This window comes from Ictalurus furcatus, chromosome 9 (genome assembly GCF_023375685.1).
Source record: "Ictalurus furcatus strain D&B chromosome 9, Billie_1.0, whole genome shotgun sequence".
Taxonomy (NCBI): domain Eukaryota; kingdom Metazoa; phylum Chordata; class Actinopteri; order Siluriformes; family Ictaluridae; genus Ictalurus; species Ictalurus furcatus.
Window position 1 is genome coordinate 18,561,899 of NC_071263.1, and position 15,487 is coordinate 18,577,385.

The 15,487-nt window shown below is 33.4% G+C and overlaps 1 protein-coding gene across 3 annotated transcripts; it reads right to left on the bottom strand.

The window, feature by feature from the left end:
• Nucleotides 1-3,296: 3,296 nt before the first annotated feature.
• Nucleotides 3,297-15,069, bottom strand: adgrf3a (adhesion G protein-coupled receptor F3a). Of its 3 annotated transcripts, XM_053633558.1 has the most exons (19): nucleotides 14,978-15,066; nucleotides 14,813-14,875; nucleotides 13,702-13,759; nucleotides 13,431-13,443; nucleotides 13,189-13,323; nucleotides 11,405-11,545; nucleotides 11,241-11,323; nucleotides 9,942-10,000; nucleotides 9,678-9,802; nucleotides 8,472-8,681; nucleotides 8,129-8,359; nucleotides 7,828-7,971; nucleotides 7,416-7,612; nucleotides 6,942-7,127; nucleotides 5,543-6,847; nucleotides 5,398-5,439; nucleotides 5,209-5,244; nucleotides 4,809-4,889; nucleotides 3,297-4,698 (listed from the first exon to the last, which is right to left on the bottom strand). In XM_053633558.1, the coding sequence occupies exons 3-18, from the start codon at nucleotides 13,750-13,752 to the stop codon at nucleotides 4,827-4,829; spliced, it is 3,021 nt and encodes a 1,006-aa protein (XP_053489533.1). In that variant the 5' UTR covers nucleotides 13,753-13,759; nucleotides 14,813-14,875; nucleotides 14,978-15,066; the 3' UTR covers nucleotides 3,297-4,698; nucleotides 4,809-4,826. The 3 variants fall into 3 exon arrangements, with proteins under 3 accessions (XP_053489533.1, XP_053489534.1, XP_053489532.1); XM_053633559.1 differs by having other exon boundaries at nucleotides 5,543-6,784; nucleotides 14,813-15,069; XM_053633557.1 differs by having other exon boundaries at nucleotides 14,813-15,069.
• Nucleotides 15,070-15,487: the final 418 nt, after the last annotated feature.

Consider the following 15,487-nt stretch of genomic DNA (forward strand, 5'->3'; position numbering starts at 1 on the left):
TGCATTACCGCTTAATCCTTTTCAGGGTCACAGGGAAACCCGGAGCCTATGGGGCACACACTCACATACACGCTAATCAACCCCACAGCACGGAGAGAATATGCAAACGCCCACGCACGGTGGGAATCGAACCCCGAACCTTGGAGGTGTGAGGCGAACCACTAAGCCACTAAGTCACGCATTTACATTTTTACAAGGTTATACAATTAATGCACGCTGATCAAACATTTACATATATTTACAGAGTATTTACATTTTTAAATAATGCCCATGGATGCTTATTTCTCGTTCTTTTGTCCAATGTCCTTTGTCTTATTAATTCACTCTTTATCGGTTTAATAACCATCTCTGCAGGGATATGGCACTGATTAATATTTACATCTTGTTTTCCAAATTTTAAAATTTACAATGCATACAATAAATCTTCACATTGTTTGTCAGATTTTTATCAAAAATTCCACACATTAGCCTACTGATTTTTCATTTACCTTTATGTGCAGTAGGTTTTTCATCTGTGAATTCCAATGCCCTATCATATTAGTAATTTATTAATTTATTTATTTATTTAAACAATGTCACCTCGCAACATTAAGTAATGTCTTTATTATTTCATGAAGAAAACGCAACCCCCTTTGTTTTATGGTATATAGGCAAATCTAACCTCCTACACATTATTAATACACTATTAATACAGAATGATCAGTATAAATTGTTATTATTTTGTCTTCTGGGAGACATGTAAATACCTTATTTAGTTTCTGAAGGGCAGTACTAAATATTTAAACAAAAATAATAACAATTTACACCAATCACCCTGTTCAAAAGTTTACACCCCCCTGGCTCTTTATGTATCGTGTTACTTTCTTGAGCATCAGTGAATGTTCGCACCTTATGTAATAGTTGTGTACGAGTCTCTCAGTTGTCCTCAGTGTGAAAAGATGGATCTAAAAATCATATAGTCATTGTTGGAAAGGGGTCAAATATGCAGAAGATGCTGGAAAAGCAAAGAGTGTGCAGGACCTGGAGGATTTTTCTGAAGAACAGTGGGCAGTTTAACTGCTCAGGACAAACAAGGGATTCATGAACAGCTATCACAAAACACAAAAACAGTCGTGGATCATCCAGGTAACAACACACAGTATTAAGAATCAAGGATATGTAAACTTTTGAACGGGGTAATTTTTTATTAATTCAGCTTTTATCTTGTCTTTTGGACTATAGGCTATGTAAACATCTGTTATGTGAAATAGCTTATTCAGGACAGTACTAAATAATAAAAAAAAATGTATGATCCCTCTTATTTTGTTAAAAGTATCAAGATTTTTGCAGATTCTGCAAGGCGTGCGTAAACTTCCGACCACAACTCTATCTATGCGGCTGGACTGGACAGAATTATGATGGTACTTCATTTAAATCAATAGATGCTGTTGTGGGAATAAAATAACAATATGAGTACAGGGTTTTATTGTGTTACATGGAAACCCAGATACAAAAGACTTTGCTGTTCTTCAAGCCTTTTAACCTAGCTAAATCTCAACTTCTGTATCATAGTTATATACCAGGGATTGAGGCATGACAGTACATGAGCCTTTAAAAGTCCTAGATAAATTGATTTATGACCGATTTACTAATCGTGACCATTCCAGATGGACTAATTTGGTTCTTCATGGCTGAGCTGGTTTTGCACCTGAGGTGGCATCCTATGACAGTGCCACATTTAAAGTCACTCTTCAGTATGAGATTGCATGGCTATGTGCTTGACTTTATGCACCTGTTAGCAATGGGTGTGGCTGAAACACCCAACTTACTAATAATTACGTGGAGGGTTGTCCACATACCTTTGCCCATAGTGTATGATTAAAATATTTTGATGTAACATATAGTAGATAGTCAACATCTTGAGAATTTCAGAAATGCATCATGTGTTGGGAGATTTTTTTTTGTGTTAATGGCAAGAAAGCTTAGATAATCTGCTAATTCAAAAAATGAAATCATTTTTGTTTTAGTAATCAAATGTAGTTTATGTTGAATAAGCCTGCATCTGATATGAGAATATTTGAGATTGTTGTTACTGTTGATAATAGCTTTCCCTTTCTTTCTTTGCTAAATGACTTGCAGGGCTGCTAAATACTGTGTGATTATGCGTAAATCACCATGATCACCATCTTCAGCATTACTTGTAATGGCCAGAAAATGGCCTCCTGTCCAACAACAGGCCCTTTGAAGATGTGCATAGCCTTAAAGTTATATTGCCATCTAGTGGCCATCTTTTGAATTTGTGGCCTTTTACATCCAGTTGCCGGCCATCTACTGGACTGGTGTGTACATCTGGATACCAAATGCCTATTCTACTGTAATATTTAATATACCATGGCTTAATATACCATGGCTGGTAAATCAGATGCTTGATCGGATTGAGATCTGGGGAATTTGGAGGCCTAGTCAACACCTTGAACTCTTTGTCATGTTGCTCAAAGCATCCCTGAACAATTTTTGCAGTGTGGCAGGGTGCATTATGAAAAAGGCCAGTGCCATTAGGGAATATGCTTGCCATGAAGGGGTGTTATTGGTCTACAAAACTGTTATGTAGGTGGTGCAAGTCAAAGTAACATCTACATGAATACCAGGACCCAAAGCTTCTCAGTAGAACATTACCCAGAGCATCACACTTCCTCCGCCAGCTTGGCTTCTTCCCATAGTGCATCCTGGTGCCATCTCTTCCCCAGGTAAGTCACACACGCACACCCGGCCGTCCAGTTGATGTAAAAGAAAATGTGATTCATCAGACTAGGTCACCTTCTTCCATTGCTCCATGGTCCAGTTCTGACGCTCATGTGCCCATTGTATATGCTTTTGGTGGTGGACAGGGGACAGCATGGGCACTCTGACCAGTCTGTGGTTACGCAGTCCAATATGCAGCAAGCTGCAATGCACCGTGTGTTCTGATACCTTTATATCTTAGCCAGCATTAACTTTTTCAGCAATCTCTTTTACAGTAGCTCTTCTGTAGGATCGGACCAGATGGGCCAGCCTCCCCATGCGTATCAGTCAGCCTCAGATCCTTATGCTTGCCTATTTTTTCTGCTTCCAACACATCGACTTTGAGAACTGACTGTTCAATTGCTGCCTAATATATACCACACTTTGACAGGTGCCATTGTAACGAGATAATCAGTTATTAACTTCACCTGTCAATAATTTTAATGTTATGGCTGATACACACACACACACACACACACACACACACACACACACACACACACACACACACACACACTTCTTTTAAAACTTATAATACCAATGGTGTGAAACTATTTTCTGATTCCCTCTAAAAAAAAAAATATACCCACTATCCCTGTTGCTTCCTTCTAAGCAAAAATAGTTTTTGAAAACTGTTGGCCCAAATTCTACTGATCAAAATGCATTTTGTTTGCTAGGTAGAATTTACAAAGCCTGAACCAATTATCACCGCCTGTATGAAATCCAAAGTAATGACACATGCACAGCTGATAGACAAACTGAAAGCCATATATTGTGTACAGTTTCTCAGCAGGGTTTCTTTCAGAATGTCTAAACCTTGCACATATTCATTGTATACATGCAAGATGCAATTGTCAGTTTGTTACAGAGCACAAGCTCAATGCATGCAACAATGACATGCAGCTGCTTAAAGGCCTAACGCAGATAAGACTGGTGGTGGCTGAAAAAAGAAAAAAAGAAAAGAGAAAGAAAACAACAGGAAAAAGAAAAGGGCCATGAAATGTTAGGTTTTATTTATATTAAAAAACAAAAAAACAAAAAACAAACCAAAAACCATGAGGCAAGGCAAAAAAATAATAATAATAAAAAATAATAATAATAAAAAAAAATAATCACATGATATCATGAAGTAAAATGCAAGCATTAAACATAGACATTTTGTATACTGGCATATTGCCTACACCAGCCAGGAAAACAAAAATTAATTATATAACAGAATTGTGGTTCTTGTGTTGTATATTCAAGCCAATTTAGAGCAAGAAGGATTTTTAAGAGGAAAAATATAACCAAATATTACAGTAAGATTTCTATGTTATGTCAGTAAGCCTCACTTTTATCTTGGTAAAATTATCTTCTGTGTTTTTTTGTGTTATGGATGGAAGCGTTACATTAAGGATGTATATTTTTTTTTCCTAATGTGAAGCAAAGAAGATATTTAGATCAAATTAATTTATAAACTCTACATGCAATTAATATATGTATAAAGGACACTATATTATTTCTTAAATAACTATTAACTATGACATTATTTATGAAAGAATCTACAAAACACTATGACCATTTAAGTTTCAGTATTTCAGGAAAACAATAATATGCCAGCATGGCATTCAATAGTAACTAATAACTAATGCATTGCTTTTGATAGAAAGGAAGTGTTTACATGCATAATCTTAATTCAAACAGTTTAAATATGATACAAAAATTTCAAGGACTTTAAAAACAAGCCAAGCATAATATGATGATTAAACAAATCTGCATTTAAAAAAGCTCTAAACAATCACATATTTAACACCATTAGATATGTAGGTTTATCTTAGTACAAAAATAAACAAGACAAACTAAAGGCTATGCTGGTTATGAATTTCTGTACTCATATAGAAAAGCAGGTCTGGTCCTTCCAAGATTGTTGGTTGCATGAGCTTGTATTTGAATATAAGCCTAAAAACATGGGTTCAAACAAATAAACCAATTTGTCAGGTAGATTAGCATTCATCAATTCACAAGGGTACATAGTACATAGTTTGGTGAAGAAAATAACACTTACTTACCTTTGTAGAACAGATCAGTTATTTTTTTTTAACTGCTGCTGTCATCGACGTTGAGCTTTTACTTGTATAATGTGCTGAATGCTGGAATAATAATAATTTGGTCAGTTTAACAAACTGCTTCTTATAACTTGTCTAACTCTAACTGCACAATAAAGTGCAACTGTTTGAAACCATTGTTTTATAGATGGGGAAAATGTATCTTTATTTTACAGTTTATCTGTTCATTTAATATTGAAAACCCACTACAGCATATATCCAAACACATTTTGTTATTTGTGATAATGAAGAAATCTGTAGAACTCACAATAAATGTCTAATGTTTCATCAAAAATGCAAGTAAGGGTATACACTACAAACCATTGCACTACATTTATATATAAAGGTCTTCAGTCTGATTTACCTGTGGTCTTATGCGCATGAGCAGTGCATCTCGAACCTTTGGAGAAAATAGATGGAGATTAAGGTTTAAAAAAAAACTATGGTTCTTTTCGAGAGGCTGCCATTGAGCACTTGTCAAAAATATGTGAGGACCTGTTTATATAAAAACTCATTTCCTAACAGCTTCAGAATTTTTTAAGCAACAACTTGCCTTTTTCTCACCAAAACATCCTGTTAGTAGAATGAAGAAGCCCTGCATGGAAATTGAGAGGTTTTTTTTAGCATTTGTTTTAAGGATAGACAAGACGAAACATTCTTTTTAGTAAATAATGTAGGATTGAATGGTTAATACTTACCTGAAAAGAATTGAAAATGGTAAAAGAGTAATTTACAATCTGGGCAAAAGGGTACATTGTGAGGTCAACTAGTAGCACACAGAAGCCAAAGATCCATGTTATTCCAAGCGTAGGGGTTAGGAGTACAACAGTTCTGATAACACTTCTTACAATTTCCTTTTCATCATGACTTTTTCCCTCAGACAAAGTAGGTTTTAAGATCCTGCTAATAACCACAACCATAGTGAACATATTCACAAGCACAATTACACCAACAGGAATAACAAAGGCATGGATTGACCCATGTAGTGCACTCTCATACTTTAACCAACACGTTTCATTTACATAGTATGAGTCAGCGTCACCATTGTCATAAGTGATGATTGTACATATTACAATAAATAAAGGACAGATATAACCAAGAGAAAAACAGAATCCCAAATAGACTTTTTTCCTTAACTGAACAAAAACAAATATCATTTGGTGTAGGAGCCCCAGACTCATGCACAACATCCAGAAAAACACAGCCAAGAAGCAAAAATGTTTCATAACTGTAAGTGCCAAACACCACTGGCTGATAGCTGGATTTGGAGAGGAAGCTGCTAGAAAGCTACCATGTGCTATCAACAAACAGAGTGCAATATTTACTAAGACAGTGTGTCTAAAGTGGGCGATATTGGACTTTACCACAGTATTCCATACCACAAACTCAATTACTAAACATAGAACAAGTGAACAAATAGAGAACCCTAAACCTGTATAAGTTATCTCATCCATATACATTAGAAACACAGGTTCTTTAGACATTAGAGATGTAAATGCAGACAAATGATCACATATGCAGGTATTTGGTTCAAATACCCCACCCCATTTACAACCATCATCAGACCACATGGATGTATTAAAATCAAAATACAGACAAAGTATTTGGTGGTTTGGAAGTCTCTGGGTTGGGAAATTCATTGAGATTTTGCGTGCATTTTTAGCAATGACCGACAATATAAATCCACTTGGATCATTGTTCAAATATGGTGGTAGCAGGCTAGGTAGATTATTTATCTTAGTTTGATAAATAGTCCCTTCTGTATGATCCTCCAAAGTGATGTTGAATGTTTCAGTGCATGATTTCACAGATGTGTTACATATTATTAATTGTACATTTTCTTCCTTGTGTGGGTTGTCCATGCTTGTCTCGATTTGATTTGCAACTCCTTCAACAGCTTTTAAATATTTAATAGCCAAACTGTAATTTGTCTCCATGGCCTGTGAATTCCAAATCTGTATTAAACTTATATTTAAAAGATTGCTTGAAGATTTCACAAAATTCTGAAATTTACAAAAGATTACAGTTTAAGCTTAGTGTAACTGTTGACATCCACTTTTATTATAACTTAGTATGAAAATAGCTGCCAATACTTACAGTGACCATAGACTCCTTGAACGTAGTGTTTTGTATTTTAGAAGCATTATGCAGGGTGTCTAATACATCCACTGATGCATTAATATTTGGAAATGTATTCATGATCTGATCCTCACTTTTCACCTTTAAAAGGTCGAACAGATCGTTTGCATTGTCTCTAACAAGCCCACATCCTCTCTGAAGATTCTGTTATTTATTGTTAAAGACAGAAGCATATCAAATCATGTTGTGATGGTACAAATCTACAATTTAATATGGTTTATTCATTCAGTCTGACATTCCTCCATTTATACATATGGGCATACCAACATTGTTAAACTCCAGAGCTTCTCCTTCTTTAGGATTTAGATAATCATGTAATAATGTAAATTGTTATACATCCCAAAAAAAAAAAAAGGCATGGATCCCATCTTGGGTAATGTCAGACTAAAATAGAATATTCTAGGTAAAACATAAAAAAAGGGACATTCATACCTGAGCTGAAGCCAACAGGTTCCAAATTTCTGTGTTTACACATTGAGAGTTTACTGCCTCCCAATTCCCTTTATCTTGGGAGTTTGTACAGTCTCTTGATTTAAAACCAATTTCATTAGCATTACATTGCAGTGTGGCACTGAAATTAGCCTTTGCTTCTGGCCAGTCATCACTCGGTTCACAAACAATTGAGTCGGCTGGTTAAAAAAAAATGAAAGTTTTTTTTGCCCCACATCTTGCAACTCAAAGAACAACTATCACCACTTTGACAAATAAACTGTACAAGGGCTAATGCTCTATATTGAAAATGACAAACTTTTTACACATTATGCTTTACACACTATAAGGTTAACCAATGCTTTAATTGCTCTGTTGAATTTATTAATAAATTGATGTTTGATTGAAAACTTACCATAAATGACTGGTATCTTTAGAGTGGCACTTCTTGTGTTATTTTCTCTATTTGTGAATATACATGTAACACTATAAAAGTCATTTTTCTCTTGACAGTCGATTTTGATGTTTATATTGTAGATTGTAGTATTGCCTATAGAAGCTTGAAACATATATGTGCCATTTATAATTAGAACAAAATATACAGTTGATCAAACTGTAAACTTGTCATTTTAATATTTTAGCAGAAAACTGTTTTTATGCGCGTGTGTGCCCATCTGGATGGGCACAGTGTGAAAGAAGACATTGGTGGTGCTTACTTGTTGGCTGCAATGCAGAATCTACTGGCAACCAGGTAACATTGTACGTTTCTGTGCTGTTGTCTATGATACACTTAACCATAACACTATCCTTGTCGGGCAGCCGACAATTTGGGAATTGTGGGTCACTGGTGATAAAGATTTGGGGCAAAAGTGCAACATCCAAATACACACTTGCTCTGTGTATTATGTTAGGAGAGTTTCCAGATGTGTAATCACATATAAATATCCCTGTGTTCAAATGAAATAGAGAATTTTGCCAGCTAATTAAATATGAGGGGGGGGGGGGAAAACAACACAAACAAACCAAAGAAATAAATTAATTCTTTAGGAAACAACCTACCTTTCCAGACTTCAGAAGTTTTATTAAGAATAATCATGCTACTTAGAACATCCTGAGTTACAGTGGCTTCAGTGCCATTAGTGATACGTTGTTTACTTGCACCTTTTTGTATGTACCAATTTACATTTTCTAGGCTCTCTGGTGTGGTGCATGTGATGTTAGCAGAAGTGTCATAACCAATACGATCTGGAGCTGTAATTGTTATAAAACCTGTAAAAAAAAAAAAAAACAACAACAACATATAAGTGAGGTTGTTCATATAAATGTTTTATGACACTATTTAATTAAAAAACTCCTTGTGTGCTAAATAACTGCAATCATGCATAACTCCTATGGAAATGCTTAAATGTGTGCTTTTCCAAAGACATCATTTTTTATATAGCCTCTTGTGTCTTGTGTAATGTAATGTAGTTCATTTTTATCAAAAGAGTTCCACAGTTACTATGCTAAAAGTTACTTTTAAGAAAAAGATGTCTTTTTTTCCACAAGCAAGGGTAATGTTTCTGAGGGCCCTGGAGATATTCGTAATAGAATAACGATAGTAAATCGATTGCTAAGTGACCCCCATGTGACCTTGCTTCTCAGATATTTTAGCAGTGGACACTTTTATTATTTTAACAAAGGGAAGGTGCTAATTTTTGGCAATTATTATTCAGGGAAAATTTAGATTTCTTTCAGCAAAAAATCTGTTTGTTATTTCAATTTACTAGTTTTAGAGCAAAGAGAATTTAGCATGACACTCATGGCAGAAAAAAGTTATATAAATTGTGCATAAATATAGGAAAGACACAGTTTTACACATTAGGGATAAAAATTATTTGTGAATCTAGAAATTGAACAAATGTCCATTTGCATACAGTAAATATATTAATTTTTTTTTTTACCAATATGAGTAGTTTTATTTATCAAAAGAATTTTTTTTCATCAAAAAGCAATATTTTTCTCAAAACTGTATTAGGCAACAACTCCCTAGATGCCATCCATGTGTTTTAATTGAGCTGTTTCACTGGTGTATAACACAACACATATTTTTACAAAACATTGCTATACAAAATGTAACTGAATTTAGCACTGGCAATGTGAATGTTACAGTTACAAATTACAACTACAAATTGTGCATGGGAGATAGGATGAGTTACAGTCTTGCATAAAATGTTGCGGATAGGTTATGCCTGAAGCACTTTTAAAGTATTAGAATTACCTTACCTGAGGTTATAATGGTGAAAGTGGCATTTAACGTATTCTGCAGCTTATTGGTCGTGTTCACAAGTTTCATCAGGTCAAATGGACCATTTATTAGCATTATAAAGTCTCCGATGACACTACCTGACCTTTTTTTTTAAAAAGACAAAATATTTTTTTTACAATGGCTTCATAGTCATCTCCCATTCATTGGCTGGATAAACATTTAGCAAATTAAATAACATTTCAAATGTGCAAAAGATTTCTACTGTTGTCCATTATCATTACCTGAGGTTTGTAATATTCAGTGAGTCAAACCAGTTCATACTGCTGTACATGGAAGTTAGCTAAAAGAGATAAAACACCAGCTTAGACCATAGTATTTGAATAAACAAATAAATAAAAATACAACCCTTGATTAATAATAATCCAATGGAAATACCTATTATAATTAGTAGCTCTTTGAAATGCTATAACTGTTTTATAGCAACTCTAAAAAGATTAGTAGAATATAGTGGAGCTCAAAATGATGAGACCACATATACATTATATATATATATATATATATATATATATATATATATATATATATATATATATATATCAATATATATTTTGATTAAAATAAACAGAAAAGTAAAACAACAAAAAGTAATATTCAATAACTTGAATATTCAAGACTACACTATTTCACTATTTATATAACTATTTAAACTCCATTGAAGCACATGTTCAGATGACGCTGAGATGGATTTGATCCAACATTGTCAGGTTTTATTGGTTTTACTTGTGGTGTCTTTGCCAGCTGGAGTGTATGCTGTCATTAAAGCAAAAGTAGGTGATACCAAATAGAAGATTTTACTTTTCACTCAAGCTGTTGCTGATAATATAATTTGTAACCGATATTTTTGGTATAAAATTTGAAAAGAATGCAAAATAGAAGCAGTTTTACTAGTAGTCTCAGACATTTGGACCCCTTTAGATCCAAGATATAGAGAGCACTTTTCTATAAAATTCTGAGGAGCTAATTGGGCTGATCAGCTAATTTGGTGGATTTGGCTAGAATTTTTTGTTTTGGGTATTCATTCAAACCAACTCAGCTCAGAGCAGCCTTTTGTAATTGACAGTTATGGTGCAAATTACTGGCTCTATGTCAGTCTTGCTAAGAAATGCACATTTCGATTATGTTAGTGAGTGACATACGTGAATAAGTTTATATTGGATAATGCCTTGTCTTTATGATGGCAATAAATTTGGTGAGCATGGTATTTAATCAGTTTAGTGAGAGATCAAAACAGGGGGTCTTGAGAGGTGACTGAGTTACCTTAATTTTGGACCAATGTAATTTTGAAAATACCACTCTAGCAACTGATTTTGTATTGTCACACTTACTAGGCTGTAAGTGTAATGGTTTAAAAGGCAGAGGTATAAGACAGAGAATAAACATTCCACATGATAAGTTTCAGGCTATATGATATAAACATATATGCTAACAGTCACTAATGGTGTGTCGGTCTCACTGAAATATTTATAGCAGTTTTACTTAATTTTGTGTTTGATATTGATTTCCTGTGGTGCAGCACATACAGTTTTACTTAAATTCTTTTTTTCCTCATCGTGATTGGCAGGTAATTTTCGATCTTTAATGGTAAATGATCCATCAACAACCACTGGAGAAAGACAAAGAAAGATGCACTTAGTTGTTATATTTAGCTAAACACAAATGCAAAACCTCAGACTGAATATATTACCGCTGTTTTTGTAGAGGCACATAGCGCCAGGAAGGACAGATGAACATGAGTTATTATTCTTGCAGCACTCAGGATGTATGTTACACACATCTGTACTCCAACTGTAGTTTTGTGCACAGGTACAGATGTTGGATTGACAGTCTAAAATCAAGAGAGTAGAAAAATAACACGACTATGAGAAATTGACAGCATTGATTGTTAAAAAAATATATATTTTTTTTGTTATACAACAAAGACATTTGGGTTTGAGATCAAAAGATGAATATGAAACAACAGATCAGAATTTCAGCTTTCATTTCCTGCTATTTATGTACAGATATGTTAAACAGCGTAGAACATCTTTTGTTTGAACCCACCCATTTTTCAAGCGATTAAAAATATTAGATCATGTGACTGGCAGGCGATTTGTGTTGCCCAGGTGTGCACTGTTAAATTGATTTTAAACAATTCATAGCACTGGATGTCTGCTCTTGGTTTGAGTACTTGGTTTCACTTGTGAAGACTGCATTTGTTTGTTTTTTTTTGTTTGTTTGTTTTTAAACCATATCTTTATTGCAAAAATATTTAAAAAAAACAAGAAAATATCCATACAAAAAAGTTTATATATACCTTAACTACCTTCCTTTCCTCCCCAACCCCGCACAGAAACATTCTGCCTGCCAGTTTACAGAGAAACACACCCAGTCTAATTGGGTGGAACTTCATCATGAAGCAAGACATTGCCCAAAAACACACTGCCAACACAACAAAGGACTTCATCGGGAAGGTCTTCAGTGGAACAAAGTGGAAGATTTAAGACTGGCCAAGTCAATCATCAGACCTTAGACTATCTGTTGCTATATTTTTGAGTACCAAAAAATGGGTGGTCTGCCACCAGAGGTCTGACATGTTCTAAGTTGTCTAACATATGTAGATGTAAATATCAGAAAATGAGAACTGAAATTCTGATCTATTGTCTCATATTTTTCCTTTTTTTTCTCCAACCCAAATGATTTCAGTATAACAAAAACAAAAGAATTGGCCTAAAGTCCAGAGATCAGAAATATTCACTATTTAGTAGGCTACTTCATCAATTTTTATAGTTTATATATATATATATATATATATATATATATATATATATATATATATATATACATACACACACACATACACATATACACACACAGACAGACAGTTGTGCTCATAAATGTGCAGGACCTGGAAGATTTTTCAGAACAACTGTGGGCAGTTTAACTGCTCAGGACAAACATGAATAATTGTCATAAAATATATTAAAAAAAATAGTCACTGATCATCCAGGTAACAGCACACAGTATTAAGAATCAAGGGTGTGTAAACTTTTCAACAGGTTCATTTGTGTAAATTCAGTTATTATTGAGTCTTGTGGACTATATATAAACATCTGTTATGTGAAATAGCTCCTTCAGGGCAGTACTAAATAAAAAACAAAATGCAAATTTTATGATCCCTCTTATTATATATATATATATATATATATATATATATATATATATATATATATATATATATATATATATATATATATAAATAATTAACATTTTGCAGATTCTGCAAGAGGTATGTAAAGTTATGAGCCACAACTGTTTGTGTGTGTGTCTGTGTGTGTATAATATATATATATATATATATATATATATATATATATATATATATATATATATATATATATATATATACACATACACACATTAATAATTATAAAATTAATATATACTATATCAAAAAGTAATCAAATGCTTTTTACAGATGTATTTAATTACCTGTTGTTATGGTGATACTTGATACTATGGCATTTCCGACAGTGAGCACTGTAATATTTCCAAGCAGCGAAGTGAAATTGCCAAATGCACTTGACTCTACTTGAAGCTCAAAGTAGTAAGATTGTGTTGTATTTGCTGAAAAGAAAAACCCATACAAAGCAAAAATGAACATATACTCAAAGGTATTTTAGGTTCATTTTAGTCCTTTAAGATTAATGTAATGGTGAGGAAATGTAATTTACCTGTAGATGAACCCTAAAAGTTAAAAATGTCACATTAGCAAAAATATTTTGGTTTCAGTTAAGAAAACATAAAATTTTAAAAATATGTATGGACAATGTGTAGAAAAAACTCTTTAAAAAGATATATGTATGTGGACTCCGCAAGCAACTACTATAGGTACTTCCCAAAATTATGGAAACAGAAGAAATAGAGGAAGTCAATAATTGAGTTATACAAATGAAGTAAAAGATGGTTATGAACAAAAGTCAAGTATCCTGAGTTTAGACCAACCTGGATAAACAGCCCAAGTAAGAGGAGGGTGATGCCTCTACAGGGTTTCATTTTGTGGCTGTATTGCAGAGATAGAGAAGAGAAAATTATGTAAAATAAAATATGCATAACAACAATAGATTACAATATAAAATACAATCATAATGTTGGTCAACAAATAATTATCCATCTTAGACAAGCTCCTTTATCACCATTAAATTTGTACCGTGTAGTGTACAATTACAGGTGTTACAGTTCATATTAAAAATCAAACACACCACATTTTTAATGTCCTTTGGACATTCACAATTCACTTAGAAATTTTTAAATTGCTATATACAATTAATTTTATTCAAGGTTAATTAGTACATACTATTAGGTACTTTCTTGACTTATAGAGAAATACAGTCAGTATCCACACAGTTATCTAGATCCCCTTATATTCCAGTGTGCCATAGTGTTCTTTGAGCTGATGGAATTTGTTTAACAGCTTGTGGAGGTGCCCAAACATTTTATCTTGAAGTCATGCTTACCCACACTTAATTTTGTTTTGTAGTTGTTTACTTAAGTTTATTGTTGTTTTGTAGTTAACAAAATAAAATTTTTTATTTGTATTTCCGTTTATAGTGAGTCTCAGCAAATTGTATTCCCCTATCATTAGCCAACAGAGAAAGGTTTATTTGATCGTTCTATTATATATGAGCAGTTATTTGTAAAAAGTTCAAACCTAGCTTAAAAATATTATTGTTTTGACATCTAGATTACTGGCTATGAATTTAACAGTTGTCAACATACATTAAATTATGAAATTACAATTGTTTATTGTTTATGAAATCACATAACAGATTTGATAACAAAACTGTTTGCATTTCAGCTACAATACTGGTAAGAAATTATACAATTTAGGTGAGGAAATGGCCAGTTGTAAAGTAAGAAAAACAATCTACCTATATTATTCTTATTAATACTACTAACTACTACTACTACTATTACAACTGCTACCAATTCATTACAACAATATTTATTACATCTTTTATTTTATTATTTTTTTAACCTTTGTAGCAAACTGGTGACAACTGTACCTGATGGTTCTAGACTCACAAAATCACAAAAGTGTAAAGTATTTTCTTACCCTTCCAGAACAGTATTTTTCTTCTGCTAAAAACTCGGAACTACTCGGAACTACTTTGCATTCCTCAAGAAAATAGAAAAATAAATGTGCAGTTGATTTAGGTACAAAAATTTTAAACAGAACCACGTTCTCCAACAGTACGTAACACAACCAAAAGACAATTACATCTTTGTGAGGTGAGATGCATCGGCTGGTGCATTAGATGTATGATACTAATCCTATTCCTCTCTTTTGTATTCCTCTCTTGAAGTGGGCTGTGTGAGGCTCTATAAAGTTGAATACATCCCATGAGTAAGCAGTTAGGAAGTCAGTAGTCTGGTCAACAGGCATGCCACAAACCTATTTGCATTACATATCACATAATAATCACATCCCTGTCTGTATATAAGAGAACCTTTGTGTTAATATTTATAATTCCTCAGTCACAGAGAAAATTTATTTGACTTTGCAAATAAATGCAAATAAACTTCTGCATCCAGGAACTACACTTTTTTTTTTTTTTTTACTGCACCCACAGCTGCCTTTCACTCTATTTTTATGTATAATATTTTCATGAATACTTGGATAAGTAAACTTGGATAAGCCAAACATTCAGTCCAGACTAAGCACAATATTAATTTGTGGAATAGGAAGAAAAGATTTAAGTTTAGAAACCCTTAGACTTGCATCATTAAC